The sequence below is a fragment of the Sphaerodactylus townsendi genome, linkage group LG03 (assembly GCF_021028975.2).
Source record: "Sphaerodactylus townsendi isolate TG3544 linkage group LG03, MPM_Stown_v2.3, whole genome shotgun sequence".
NCBI classification, from domain to species: domain Eukaryota; kingdom Metazoa; phylum Chordata; class Lepidosauria; order Squamata; family Sphaerodactylidae; genus Sphaerodactylus; species Sphaerodactylus townsendi.
This window is the reverse complement of record NC_059427.1, coordinates 142817861-142831672: the sequence shown is the minus strand read 5'-3', so window position 1 is coordinate 142831672 and position 13812 is coordinate 142817861. Positions and strand designations below refer to the sequence as shown.

The 13812-nt window shown below is 50.7% G+C and overlaps 1 protein-coding gene across 1 annotated transcript; it reads left to right on the top strand.

Annotated features, from left to right (window-relative positions):
• Positions 1-2762: 2762 nt before the first annotated feature.
• LOC125427886 lies at positions 2763-12250 on the top strand. The gene is made up of 2 exons (XM_048487448.1): positions 2763-3029; positions 10968-12250. The coding sequence occupies exon 2, from the start codon at positions 10979-10981 to the stop codon at positions 12068-12070; it is 1092 nt and encodes a 363-aa protein (XP_048343405.1). The 5' UTR covers positions 2763-3029; positions 10968-10978; the 3' UTR covers positions 12071-12250.
• The last annotated feature ends 1562 nt before the right edge of the window (positions 12251-13812 follow it).

Below are 13812 nucleotides of genomic sequence, written 5' to 3'. Positions count from 1 at the left end.
CAACAATGAGATGGCATGGAAGTCCATGAGTATGACTATTTCTCTTTTCAGATATATCGTAGTTTCCTTTTGCTTTGCTTTGACGTGGGGGTGGTGTGAAAATGTTTATGTTTTGTTATTTCGTACGTCGAGAATCTTTTTTTTAATGGACATTTTTAAAGAAGACTGTCATCTTTGGTGAAATTATTTTCGACCACTGAAGAAGGCCAGTGGGCCGAAAAGGTATTTGGGTTGTGGAGGACTGGATGTGCTCTTTCACCGATGTATGTTCGGGAGCCTCTTCTGGGCCTTTTGCTGGGATATTTTGATTTACATTTTTTATTGTTTTTATATTATTGCATGTACTTGAATTATGCCTATTGAAGGTCACACTGTAGGCGCAGAAGAAGTAGAAAGTCAGAGCAAGTGGAAGAAAAAAGTCAGAGCAAGTGGAAGAAAAAAGTCAGAAAGAGACAGATAAAAGGGTTTTGGATTTAACAAAAGATTATTTCCTCTTCCTCAGCCTAATATTTTTTTTTTCCTTTAATGGAGAGAGATGGCAACCATAATGCAGCTGACTTGACCAAAGAAACACGCAGCCTTAAACCTATTCTTCTTTTCATTGCTAGCTTTAGCATAATAAGTTCAAAAAATGCCCCTTTGTCTTCACAATTATGCAAAAATGTGCAAACTAAACTGTTTTTGAGATCCTGTTGTACCCAAAGATAATTTTAAAAGTTGCTCTCTTTTCTGAGACAATAGAAAGGCATATGGGAAAGCTTAGGCTCTTTGAGAAATATGACAATCCTTCGGCTCATTCCAAGACATGCAATGAAATGCACTTTCAAACTGCTTTAAGCTGTGCTCTTTTGAAGTTAAAAGGAACGAGCCCAACATCCACTTGCAAACAGTTGTGAGAGTGGTTTGAAAACGCATTATTTTGCGTGTGCGGAAGGGGCCCTATAGAAACATTAATGATAAGAGAAAACAAGGGTTCTTGGTTCACATAACGTCAAAAAGGGTAATGCCGACATCTTCCAATGGGGATTCTTGACAACCCCAAAGGGCGGTGGGAACAGGGAAAATCTCCTTTTGTGTGATTGATTGATGATGTAGGTACTTTGGGGTGTATTCTTTGCTGCCATTTTAATGTAGCTTGTCATTAATGCTATAAAAGTAAGAAGAGATTTATATCCCCCCTTTCTCTCCTGCAGGAGGCTCAAAGGGGCTGACAATCTCCTTGCCCTTCCCCCCTCACAACAAACACCCTGTGAGGTAGGTGGGCTGGAGAGGGAGCCCAAAGAACTGTGACTAGCCCAAGGTCCACCCAGCTGGCATGTGTGGGAGTGCACAGGCTAATCTTGAATTCCCTCTAGATGATGAAGAAGAAGAGTTTGATCTCATATCCCCCCTTTCTCTCTCTCCTGCAGGGAGGCTCAAAGGGCTGACAATCTCACCCTTGCCCCCCTCACAACAAACACCCTGTGAGGTGGGTGGGGCTGAGAGAGCTCCCAGAAGCTGTGACTAGCCCCAGGTCACCCAGCTGGCATGTGTGGGAGTGCACAGGCTAATCTGAATTCCCCAGATGATGAAGAAGAAGAGTTTGGGTTTATATCCCCCCTTTCTCTCCTGCAGGAGGCTCAAAGGGGCTGACAATCTCCTTGCCCTTCCCCCCTCACAACAAACACCCTGTGTGAGGACAGATTGGGTGGGCTGAGAGGAAACTCCGAGAAGCTGTGGGACTAGGCCCAAGGTCACCCAGCTGGCGCATGTGTGGGAGTGCCCAGGCTAATCTGAATTCCCCAGATGATGAAGAAGAAGAGTTTGGATTTTTATCCCCCACTTCCTTCTCTCCTGCAGGGGACTCGAAGGCATGGGACAATCTCCTTGCCCTTCCTCCCTCCACAACAAACACCCTGTCCAGGTGGGTGGGGCTGAGAGAGCTCCGAGAAGCTGTGACTAGCCCAAGGTCACCCAGCTGGCATGTGTGGGAGTGCACAGGCTACTCTGAATTCGCCACATCAAGCCATTCTGCCGCAATTCTGACTTCTTGTCTGTTCCTCAAGCAAGTGGGGTCAATAAAATCTCTGTTTTAATTCTGTATCGCTTGAGCTTCTTTAATATTGTAATTAAGTGAGTCTCAAGGGTTACAACACTCTAATCGGTTATCATTGCGCTCTATTAGGAATAGAATATAGAATAGAATAGAATAGAATAGAATAGAATAGAATAGAATAGAATAGAATAGAATAGACTCTTTATTGGCCAAGTATGATTGGACACACAAGGAATTTGTCTCGGTGCATGTGCTCTCAGTGTACATAAAAGAAAAATACATTTGTCAAGAATCATAAGGTACAACACTTAATGATTGTCATATAGGTCTAGTAAGCAATCAGGAAACAATCAATAGTAATGAAAACATAAAATGTAAAATCATGAAATAAAATGAAATGTCAGCACAGGCTATAGTCATACAGTCATAAGTGGGAGGAGATGGGTAATAGGAATGATGAAAAAAGTAGTGCAGTCATTATAGAATAAGTATATAATAAATAGTTTGATATGATATTACGTGTTGAGATGCAAGATAGGTAAGAGCTTGGCTGGGCACAAACGTAAAGCACGAATAGATAAATCTGCAGGCGCAGGGCGGTGTTTTCTGCGTCGCGGCGGCCGTCGCGGGGAGGGCCCGGTCTCACTTGGGCCTCTTGGGCCTCTCCTGAGGTGGAATGTCGGGGCCTGTTTATAGGGGGGGGGGGGCCTCTCCGGGCGAGGGGTCGGGCCTGGTTCGTCCCCGGCCCTTCGCCTCGCCCTCTGGCGGGGTCGGCCGGGGTGACGCGGGGCGAGGCGGCGTCCCGGGCTGACCCAGGCCCGGCGAGGCGAGGCGAGGCGAGGCGAGGGCGGTGCTGGCGCGCCGGGGGAGGAGCGCGCAGGCGGGCGGAGAGGCCTCGACGCGCACCGGGGTGGGCGGCCGCCGCTGCCGCCGTCGCCGCTGAGGGAGCGGGTCGAGGAGAGGCCGGCGCCGGCGCTTCCGAGGCGCACGGAAGGTGAGGCCGGGGCGCGCGGGGGGGGTGGGTGGGGGGGTGGGTGGCCTCTCCGGCTCTCCCTTCCCGTCGCGGTTGCCTCTGAGCATGTGCAGATGCGGTTCACCCCCCCCCCCGCTCCCCCTCCCCACGCGCGACACGGCCCGCCGGGGTTAGGTTGCCAACCGCCGGGGGAATCACGGCTGGACTCCGGGCGGCGGAGATCAGGTCCCCCCCCCCCCCACGGACTGCCCCCCCCCCCAAGCGCCAGGAATGGCCCAAGAGCCGGAATTGCAGCTGGCTTCTAGACCACAGGTGTCAAACTCGCGGCCCTCCAGATGTTATGGACTACAGGCCCCATCATCCCGGCAGGGGATGCTGGGAACTGTAGTCCATAACAATTCCCATGCGCCCTACCACTTGGCCATGCTGGCAGGGGATGATGGGAACTGTAGTCCATAACATCTGGAGGGCCGCGAGTTTGACACCTGTGGTCTAGGCCAGGGGTAAATCCTGGCCCTCCAATACTATAGACTACACCCCATGCGCTCCTACCACTTGGCCATGCTGCAGGATGATGGGAATCGTAGTCCATAACATCTGAGGGCCACTTAGTTTTATACCCGTGGTCAGGCCAGGGGTTCAGTCCTGGCCCTCCAGCTGTTCATAGACTGCTACTCCCATGCCTCTACCACTTGGCCATGCTGGTAGGATGATGGGAACTGTAGTCCATAACATCTGAGGGCCACGAAGCCTGACACCGTGGCTCCAGGCCAGGGGTCTCAAACCTGGCCTCCAAAATGTCTATAGACTACAATTCCTATGCTTCCTACCACTTGGCCATGCTGGCAGGGGATGATGGGAACTGTAGTCCATAACATCTGAGGGGTCAGCGAAGTTTGACACCTGTGGTTCAGGGCCAGGGTTCAGTCCTGGCTCCTCCAACAGCTCATAGACTACAATTCCCATGCTGCCTACCACTTGGCCATGCTGGCAGGGATGATGGGGAATCCTCAGTCCATAACATCTGGAGGGCCACGAGTTTGACACCTGTGGTCTAGGCCAGGGGTTCAGTCCTGGCCCTCCAAATGTTCATAGACTACAATTCCCATGCGCCCTACCACTTGGCCATGCTGGCAGGGGCTGATGGGAACTGTAGTCCATAACATCTGAGGGTCACAGTTTGACACCTGTGGTTCAGGCCAGGGGTTCAGTCTCTGGCCCTCCACCATAGACTGGCTACTTCCCATGCGCCCTACCACTTGGCCATGCTGGCAGGGGATGATGGGAACTGTAGTCCATAACATCTGGAGGGCCGCGAGTTTGACACCTGTGGTCTAGGCCAGGGGTCTTCAAACTCTGGCCCTCCAAATGTTCATAGACTACAATTCCCATGCGCCCTACCACTTGGCCATGCTGGCAGGGGATGATGGGAACTGTAGTCCATAACATCTGGAGGGCCGCGATTACCCTTTGATAATTGATATTGTGACGAGAACCAAGGAAGATCCTTTAGCGCAAAATATTAAATATTTTAAGGAAGATTCATAATCGTAAAAGATTAATGCAGATACAATATAGATACATGCAGACGACAAAAACCACCTTCTTTTTCAGATCAGTTTTGCAGGACAGTGGAAATATATGCAAGCGGCTCATTCAGTGTCTATAAATCAGATGTATTTAGGACTGATTACAAGGATACTTAATGAGCCCTTTGAAATCTGCCCTGCAATTCCCATCTGTCCTGGGCCTATCACCAGCATTGCACCGGCCTGGTCTTAAGGGAGTTGTGGTAAGCTTTTGTGCAAGGATGTGGCAGCGTAGGGCGCCATAGTTTTAGAAAGCAGCCCCATCGGTGCGCTCCTGTGTCTCTATGAAGATTTCTGGGGCGTGTGTCTGGAATGGTGCACAGTTACATTGCTCTGCTCAGCCGTGGCCTGCGTGGTGCCGTGTATGTTTTTGGAGTTTGGCATCTCCCTTGCGGTGTGGTTTTCTGTGAGGTTGTGTATATGCATGCCTCCATCACAGTGGGGGGTTTCATTCCCCACCTTGTTTCATGCAGGAGATCTGAAAAAGAGGAAAGCAGAAACATTTCAAGTTTGTTTGGCAACCCTTTGCCTGACGTCGTATTGAGAACATGTAGGATATTCTTTAAGGACTACAGACGGTTCCGTGGATTTGTGGCTGCTCCCATTTCCCATTGTGATAGAAGGTTTTTGAGTAACCTTTTATGGAATGTTTCCTTGTAAAGGTTTTTTCCCCCAGTATCTGTTTTATTAAGCAAGGAAGGAAGAAGTTCTTGTTTTCCTAAGCTCAAGTAACTTTGCCAGCTGGAACACTCAACCCTCGCTCTCTCCTTGCACTCCAAAACAAATTATTCCCGCCCCCTGCCCCGCCCCCACTTGCCACACAGACCTTCACCCGCTCGGCAGTCCAGACTCTTCCCCACCCTGGCAGGCAGGGCAGGCACAAATTCAGCTGCCAAATTAAGGATCCAAACATCTGTGCAAAGTCAAAGCAGGTGCTCAGAACCCAAAGGCACCATCTTGCTCCATGTGTCCGTCTTGCAAACAGGGTGGCAGCCGGGGTGGCACCGACTTGGCAGCCGTGCACAAAGATAATTGAGCTTCCCAGCGATGTTTTTGCTTGTTAAACTGCGTGCCCTTTTCCCTTTCCGTCCTCTTTGAGCAGGGCAGCACAGCCAGTTCTGTCCCTGGCCTGGAATGCTCCCGGTGCATTGGGTTATGGGAGGTCCAGTGGGAGAGACAGGCTTAGTTAAAGCAACATGTAGAACAGGGACAGAGGGAATCTGAGGTCGTTGGCTGACTCCCGCAGCTCTGGAGGAGATTAGAGTCCTGGCAGAGAAAGGGCAGGGAGAGCGAGCCAGGATACGAGGCAGTCCGGAGGGAGCTCAGCATCCAACCGTCGCTGCCAGCACTGATTTTGCTTTGTTCCTTGTTCTGGTTCAGGGGTCCCCAACGTGGCGCCCGTGGGCACCGGCCTGCGCGCCAGCACCTTACCTGGCGCTCCCCAAGGTATTTTAGAAAGTGTGTGGGGCCAGGTGGGACTCTTGCCTAGCAGGGCTTTTGATTGGCCAGTGAAGATCTAATTAGTTGTGCAAACTAAAATACTGGGGGGGGGGGGGGGGGGGGGGGGGCAGCTGATAAACAGCGTTGGTTTTATTCTCCTGTTTTCCAGTCTGTTTTTAAAATTATTCCTTGCTTTCACTTGAACTTCCACTGGCCGTTGGTCCCAGCAGTTCCGGTGGTGGGATTCAAATAATGTAACAACTGGTTGTTTACAAGCACCCTTTTAACAACCGGTTCTGCCGAAGTGGTGCGAACCGGCTGAATCCCACCACTAGTTGGTCAGCTTCACCTCTGACAGTTTGGGGCAATTCCCCCTCCCTTTCTCAGAATTCCAAAGGTGCCCATGCACTCAAAGGCACCAGGAACCCCTGTTTTGGCTCAAGGGAGTGGGGCGGCTTGAAGGCTGGCGTTTGAGTGCCACTTGGTCATGAAGCTCCCTGGAGGTCCTAAGCCCGTCCCTCTTATCACCCCAGCCTACCTCACAGGATTGTTGTGAGGATTAACCCCAGGAGCAGCAGTGGCGTAGGAGGTTAACAGCTCGTGTATCTAATCTGGAGGAACCGGGTTTGATTCCCAGCTCTGCCGCCTGAGCTGTGGAGGCTTATCTGGGGAATTCAGATTAGCCTGTACACTCCCACACATGCCAGCTGGGTGACCTTGGGCTAGTCACAGCTTCTCGGAGCTCTCTCAGCCCCACCTACCTCACAGGGTGTTTGTTGTGAGGGGGGAAGGGCAAGGAGATTGGAAGCCCCTTTGAGTCTCCTGCAGGAGAGAGAGGGGGGATATAAATCCAAACTCTTCTCTTCTTCTTCTTCTTAATGGGGGAGGGGGAGAGTTGGCTGGGAAGGAAGGGGAGATCAACTTTAACCAGGGCAGGACAGACCAGGTTTCTGGCGTTCAGGTTTGGTTAGGAAACCTCACTTGTTCTTGCTTCAAGGTCTTTTGCGGGGGCAGGAAAAACTTTACCTGCTCATTTAGTCTGTCAAGGAACTATTAGAGGCAGCCATAGGAGCTCAGAGACTATAGAGCAGAGGTAGGCTGACAGAAATTGGGAGGCAGGGTGCCTGAAGAATTATGAAGGGCTGAACCACCTGATCATCTCCTTGGCAGATGGAGGAACACTAGATATTGTATTTGTTGAAGGCTTTCATTTGCAACTGTATTTGCAATCATATTTGCAATAAAAAAATTGCACCTCATCTCACTACATCCACTAATGATATTTTCACACAGGGTTTAACTTGCAGGTTTACTGTACAGAATGCAAGCTCACTTATGCTAAGTCTGTGAAAACATAAACACTCAATGTTAGTGTGGAATTGTCAGATTATTTTTGTATTACCTAATTGGTGGTGTTGTGTGTTTTCTGGGCTGTGTGGCCATGTTCTAGTAGCATTTTCTCCGGACTGGAGGAGAGAATGCTGCTAGAACATGGCCACGCAACCCGGAAACCACACAGCACTCGAATACTACCCTGTTACCCCGAAAACAAGACATCCCCTGAAAATAAGACATAGTAGAGGTTTTGCTGAAGTGCTAAATATAAAACATCCCCCGAAAGTAAGACGTAGCAAAGTTTCTGTTTGGAAGCATGCCCGTCGAACAGAACACCAGAGCATGCAGCTGTGGAGCAGAAAAATAAGATATCCCCTGAAAATAAGACATAGCGCATCTTTGGGAGCAAAAATTAATATAAGACACTGTCTTATTTTCGGGGAAACATGGTAGATATTCTTCAGTGTGAACTGGGCTTGAAGACAAGCTGGCCGTTATGTGCATGGTGAATAATACTGCAATACAGTCGCTTCCCTAAACTTGCAAGTGTTATAATTAACCTCAGTTGCTGCTTCTGTGTTCTTTACAAGCTTGCCTTTTTATAATAGTAATAATAACAACCCATGCTAATATTGGAAATAAAAATCTCCCGACAAATGTTTGCTCTAATGAAGTCAAACTTTATATTTGCAAACAGAAAGCTTGGGGGAAACATATGCACAGACAAAGGATTATGTACATATGCCCCCCGAGTAAAACAAAGAAAATAACTTTATAATATCCCAAAATTCCCCTCCTTCTGCATTATAACAGTGGTGGATTTTGATTGGCAGTTTATAATTTAGGCAAATACTAGACATTTGATTAGACTGTCTTAACACAAAGAACCAACAGAACTATATTAAAGGACAAAGAGTTTGAATAGACAAAGGACTATAGTGCTAAAACTTTTTTTAAAATCTTGTACAAAGTCTGACTGATAGAGACCCAGATGTATTGGGCATCTGCCAACCCACCCTGACCTTGTTAGCTGACAATTTAAGATTTCTCTGGCTTCAATACAGACACCATTTTATGTTGTATTGTAAAATGGACATTGCTGCTTGGCTAACTTTTATAAGTTAAATCGAACGGTTCTATTAATTTTACATACAAGTAATATGTATTGTTGAACGCTTTCACAGCCGGAATCAATTAGGAAGACTGTATGGAAACTAGAAGGTATTTCTCCTGACGTTTCAAAGCATCATTGGCTGGCATCTTTCAGAGTACTCTCTGAAGATGCCAGCCACAGATGCAGGCGAGATGTCAGGAGAAAATGCTACTAGAACACAGCCATACAGTCTGAAAACAGACAACATGCCCAATTAGGCACACCCTGATGTCTGCCAATTCCACACTAACATTGAGTGTTTGAAGGTTACATCAGGCTTAGCACAAGTGAGCTTGCATTCTTTACAGCAGCCCAAAGCGAAACCCTTCGTAAAAATGAGTACTAGTGGGTGCAGTGAGGTTGAGGTGCAGTTCTTTTTATGGCCAAAATGGCAGCTGCAAATGCCCAGTCCCCCACAAACACCTCCAGGCCTCACACCTCAACCCGAATCTCCCAAGTGCATGATACGTCTCTAAAGCCACATCCCGCCTGCACGATGACCTTGGACTGGCCCTTATGACAGACTCGGCCCTTGCCCAAGATGGGATCTCAGAGCTTAGAACCCCACATGCCTCACGTTAACCCAACCCCTTCCCCCCTTGCTGAGTGGTTTCTGGAAGCTGATCCCTTCCTTTGAAAGCCCCGCAGAAGCCGGTTGCCAGCCAGGGCTTTCTGTGCCTCGTTCCTCCTGCCTGCAGCTGGTGCTTCCTGGCGCCCTGAGAGCCCCGCTGAAGCCACTTGCATCTGACTGCCTGCTTCTGTGGGGCTTTCAAAAGCTCCAGCCGATGCCAGGCCTGGAGCGACTTAAGTCTCCCCACCAGCCGGACTGTCACAGTGGACAGCTATGCACCCATGGTTAAGCCGGTTCTAGACTTCGGTGCCAAATAGTGGCCAGTGCAAGAACCCAGCCACTGATTCCTGCTTGATCTGTGCACCTGAGCACTACCCACGCCCTGCTGGTGCAGTGAATTGAGTTCAGCCTTTTGGCCCGGCCCTCCACAATATTTTCTGTTTCTTATGCGGCCCCATGGAAAAAATAATTGCCCACCCCTGCCCTAACCACTATGCAATTGCACCTTACCCCACCCCAGAGGCGGAGCAAGGGGAAACTGTGCCTGGGGCGTGTGCGCACCCTGAGTCCCTGGCGCAGCAGAGCCCACCCCAGAACGCCCCTGCCACGCCCCCGGAACAGCCCAACCATGCCTCAGTTGCAGCTCCGCCTGGGGCATCACACCTCACCGCTCCGTGTGCGCGACGCCGCTGCCCCACCCCTACTTCTGCAAGGTGGACAAAACATGTGCACTCCACACACAGTCATTCCACACTGGGCCACAGAGAGAAACACATCTTACTGTGACATGCTTCTGAAAATGCCAACCATAGACATTTGTCAAAATGTTAGGAAATGAAGGCAGGCCTTCAGAAATACATTGCTTATTTCTTAAAAAACAAACTGGGGTGGGGGGGTGGGAGGAGAAACTCAAAATCTAGTAACTAATTTTTAAAAGGGGGGGAGGAGGGAAACAGTGGGGGCAGAAGGTAAGTGGCAGCCATTTTGTAGCTGTGCCCACCACACTGTGTCAATACAAGAGGTGCCTGCAGACTTCCCTACGTTTGGGGATTCCCGGGTATATGAACGCCGGTTTTAACCAGGGAGTGAAATTGTGCAACCAGACAGTAGGAACTGGTTGTGGTGGGTTTTCCAGGCTGTGTCCTATGTATAGCTAGCGTGGTGTTAAGAGCAGGTGAACAGTAATCTGAAGAACCGGGTTTGATTCCCCACTCTGCCACTTGAGCGGTGGAGGCTTATCTGGGGAACTGGATTAGCTTGTGCACTCTAACACACACCAGCTGGGTGACCTTGGGCTAGTCACAGTTCTTCAGAGCTCTCTCAGCCCCACCCACCTCACAGGGTTTTTGTTGTGAGGGGGAAAGGGAAAGGAGATTGTCCGTCCCTTTAAGTCTCCTTACAGGAGAAAAGGGGGGGATATAAATCCCAATTCTTCTTCTTAAACTATCACTGTAAGTTGCCTTGAGAGGTGGGAAATAAATATTTTAATCCAAACTCTTCTTCTTCTATAGCTAAAAGACCTGTATTACAGCATTGGAGAGAGAAATGCTCCCATCTAGCAGATCAGTGACTTGAGGTCTTCACAACTTTGTTGATAAAATTATCTATCAGTCTTTATCTGTGGCATATAGATAACAAAGACATAAGGACTCATTTTCAGTATAGAACACTTCTGTCGCATACTGAAGGTCCTGCTCCCCAGGTCCTGTTTTTAAAAATCTGAGCAGCCAATCAAAAGCCTTCCTGGACCCCACCTTACCTTGCCTGCTTTCTAAAAACATCTGGTGAGCACCAAGAAATACGTTGGCAAGTGTGTGTAGCTTATGGGGACCTCCTGCACTAACCTGCTCTCCTTTCTCTTCCTCATGCAGCCATTCAGGAGATGGATATGCCTCTGGAGGGCTCAGTAGCGGTTCCTCGTCCTGAGCTGCTGCAGCTCCCAGTCTCGGCTCCGCAGCTGTGCGAGTTGCGCACCGCCGTCTCTTGCTTTGCCGAGGAGACGGTCACGCTGCTCTCCGCCAATGGCCTGTTAAGCCAGTCTCTTCTCAGGACACCCGCTGCTGCAGCGGCCCAGCCAAAAGAGCCGGGGGGGCCCTCCAACACCACCCGGCGTAAGCGAGAGTTCACCCCCGACGAGAGGAAGGACGACGGCTACTGGGACAAGAGGAAGAAGAACAACGAGGCGGCCAAACGTTCTCGGGAGAAGCGGCGGGTGAGCGACCTGGCCCTGGAAGGGCGGGTGCTGACTCTCCTGGAAGAAAACGCACGCCTCAAAGCAGAGCTCCTGGCACTGAAGTTTCGGTTCGGTCTGATTCGGGATCCGGTGGAGCCTTCTGGGCCGGTGGTTCCTGCTGCCTCTGAACCCCACCGGCCAGTGCCCACACCCCAACACTACCCACCCGCTCTTGAGATACCCCGGTATGCCTGCCCCTTCCGGCCAGAGCCCCCGGCCAGCTCTGAGGATTCTGGGTTCTCCACGCCAGGCAGCTCGAGCATGGGAAGCCCAGTCTTCTTCGAGGAGCGCGACAGGCCCGAGGAAGGGATTATGTACGACGGGCACTGCCTGGTGCCCGATCCTTCCGAGGACGGAGCAGATTTGGGCCGAGTCAGCCGTTACGATACTGGGGAGAGCGTCAAAGGTCTTCCCCACAAGTTGCGTTTCAAAATGGCGGGTGGGTCAGAGGACATGGCTGGGGAGCCGGCGGGACATTACCCGCCCTCTCCACTGGTGGGAGCCTGGAGGGGCCCTGGCGCACGCGAGGAGCAGAGGAATGCGGGCGCTGCGCCTGCGGGCACAGCGGCGTTCGACGGCTGCTGCGAAATGGGGGCCTCTCCTGCCCACTTGGCGCCCGTCCAGGGCTCCGGCTACCAGACGGAGAACAGCAGCCTGCGGAATCAGCTGGCGTCGCTCTCGGCCGAAGTGGCTCAGCTGAAAAAACTCTTCTCTGAACAGATCTTGATCAAGATGAACTGAGGAACGGGCATCGCAGCAGACCTGGCACCAAGAAGGGTCTTCCCTCTCCGTCCCCCCCCTTCCAAAGCCCTCTGTGTGTATATCTGTACGGGGTTAGTTCCCACCAGGTCTGTTATTTTCCCCCACCCATTCTATTTGCATTAATAAAACTCTGTCCTTGGAATTCATGATTTCCCCCTATGGCAGTGTTTTCCCTACTGTGTGGTTTTTGAACAGGAACCTTTACACACCTCGGAAGGTTCCAGGTTCCAAGAAAGCCAGTATGCTGTACCGGTTAGTCAGACAAGAGTCTGGTAGATCAGACCTGGGCATTATACGGCCCGTGGGCCACATCCGGCCCGCCGGATGACCCTGACTGGCCCGCCTGCCGTGCTGGGGAGCGAGACGTCTTTGAAAGCCCCGCAGAAGCTGGTTGCCTTGGCTGCCGGCTTCTGCGGGGCTTTCAAAAGCGCCTCGCCCCCTGCCTTTTGGCCCGGCCCTCCACAATATTTTCTGTTTCTTATGCGGCCCCATGGAAAAAAATAATTGCCCACCCCTGTGGTAGATCTAGGTTCAAATCCCCACTCCACCATGGAATCCTCCTGGGTGACCTTCAGCCACATCCTATTCTCAGCCTGACCTACCTTACAAAGTTGTTGTGGGGAGAAGGGTTCAAGCGGCTTTGGATCCCCATTGGTGAGAAAGGCAGGATATAAACCAAGTAAGTAAATAAATAGAAGTTCAGGGTCAGGCAAGATACTAGGTGTTCCGTCATTGCAGCTCCCAAGCATTTTTGATGCTTGAATAGTTGCCGCCTGGAGGCTTGGTTTGGGTCAGGACCAGAGAGAGCCTTCCTCCCCAGAATGTTTTTTGCACCTGAAAGGGCCTTGTAGGGTTGTGACCAGCATGGTGTAGTGGTTAGGACTGGTGGAATCTGATCTGGAGAACAGGGTTTGATTCCCCATTCCTCCACATGAGCGGCAGACTCTTATCTGGTAAATCTGGTTTGTTTCCCGTCCAGGGGAAATGACCCCAATTAATATGGGGTCAAATGTCCCTTGGCTATGACCATTTAGTCACGTGGCGGGGTGGGGCGGAAAATCGCCTCCACACCCCTTCTTCCCCTGGGTCCATACACCGACCTGGTGCAAAAAATCGTTTGGTCGTGGTGGGGGAGGGTGGCCACCCATACAGGGCGGGGAGTGGGAATCTCAGATTTTGCACCGGGCTACATTTTCCCTAGATACGCCTCTGGTTCCCCTACGTTCCTGCTGGATGATCTTGGGCCAGTCCCAGTTCTCTCAGAACTCTCTTTAGTCCCATCTGCCTCACAGGGTGACTGTTGTGGGGAGAAGAAGGGAAAGGAGTTTGTAAGCCACTTTGAGACTCCTTACAGGAGAAAAGACAGGGTATAAATCCAAATCCTTCCTCTTCTAATTGGTCATTTTAGATTTCAGAAACTGGAGGCGGGGGGGGGGGGCGTTGAGTTGTTTCTCCTTCCCCACTAGGGCCAACGCCTTGGACAGTTGTTATTTATATGGGTGGGAGGGGGAGGCTGAGCGCTCTGAGCATGGAAACACTCTCTGTCACAACTGTTTATTTTTTTATTCATGCAGGCCCAAAATGTATGTAATGTATCACAGGGCAAGAATCAGAGACCCAGCATGGTATAGTCAAGCAGTGGTGGCGAACCTTTGGCACTCCAGATGTTATGAACTACAATTCCCATCAGCCCCTGCCAGCATGACCAATTGGCCATACTG

Coding starts and splice junctions, on each gene's coding strand:
- LOC125427886 (XM_048487448.1), top strand. CDS start 10,979: ATGGATATGCCTCTGGAGGGCTCAGTAGCGGTTCCTCGTCCTGAGCTG.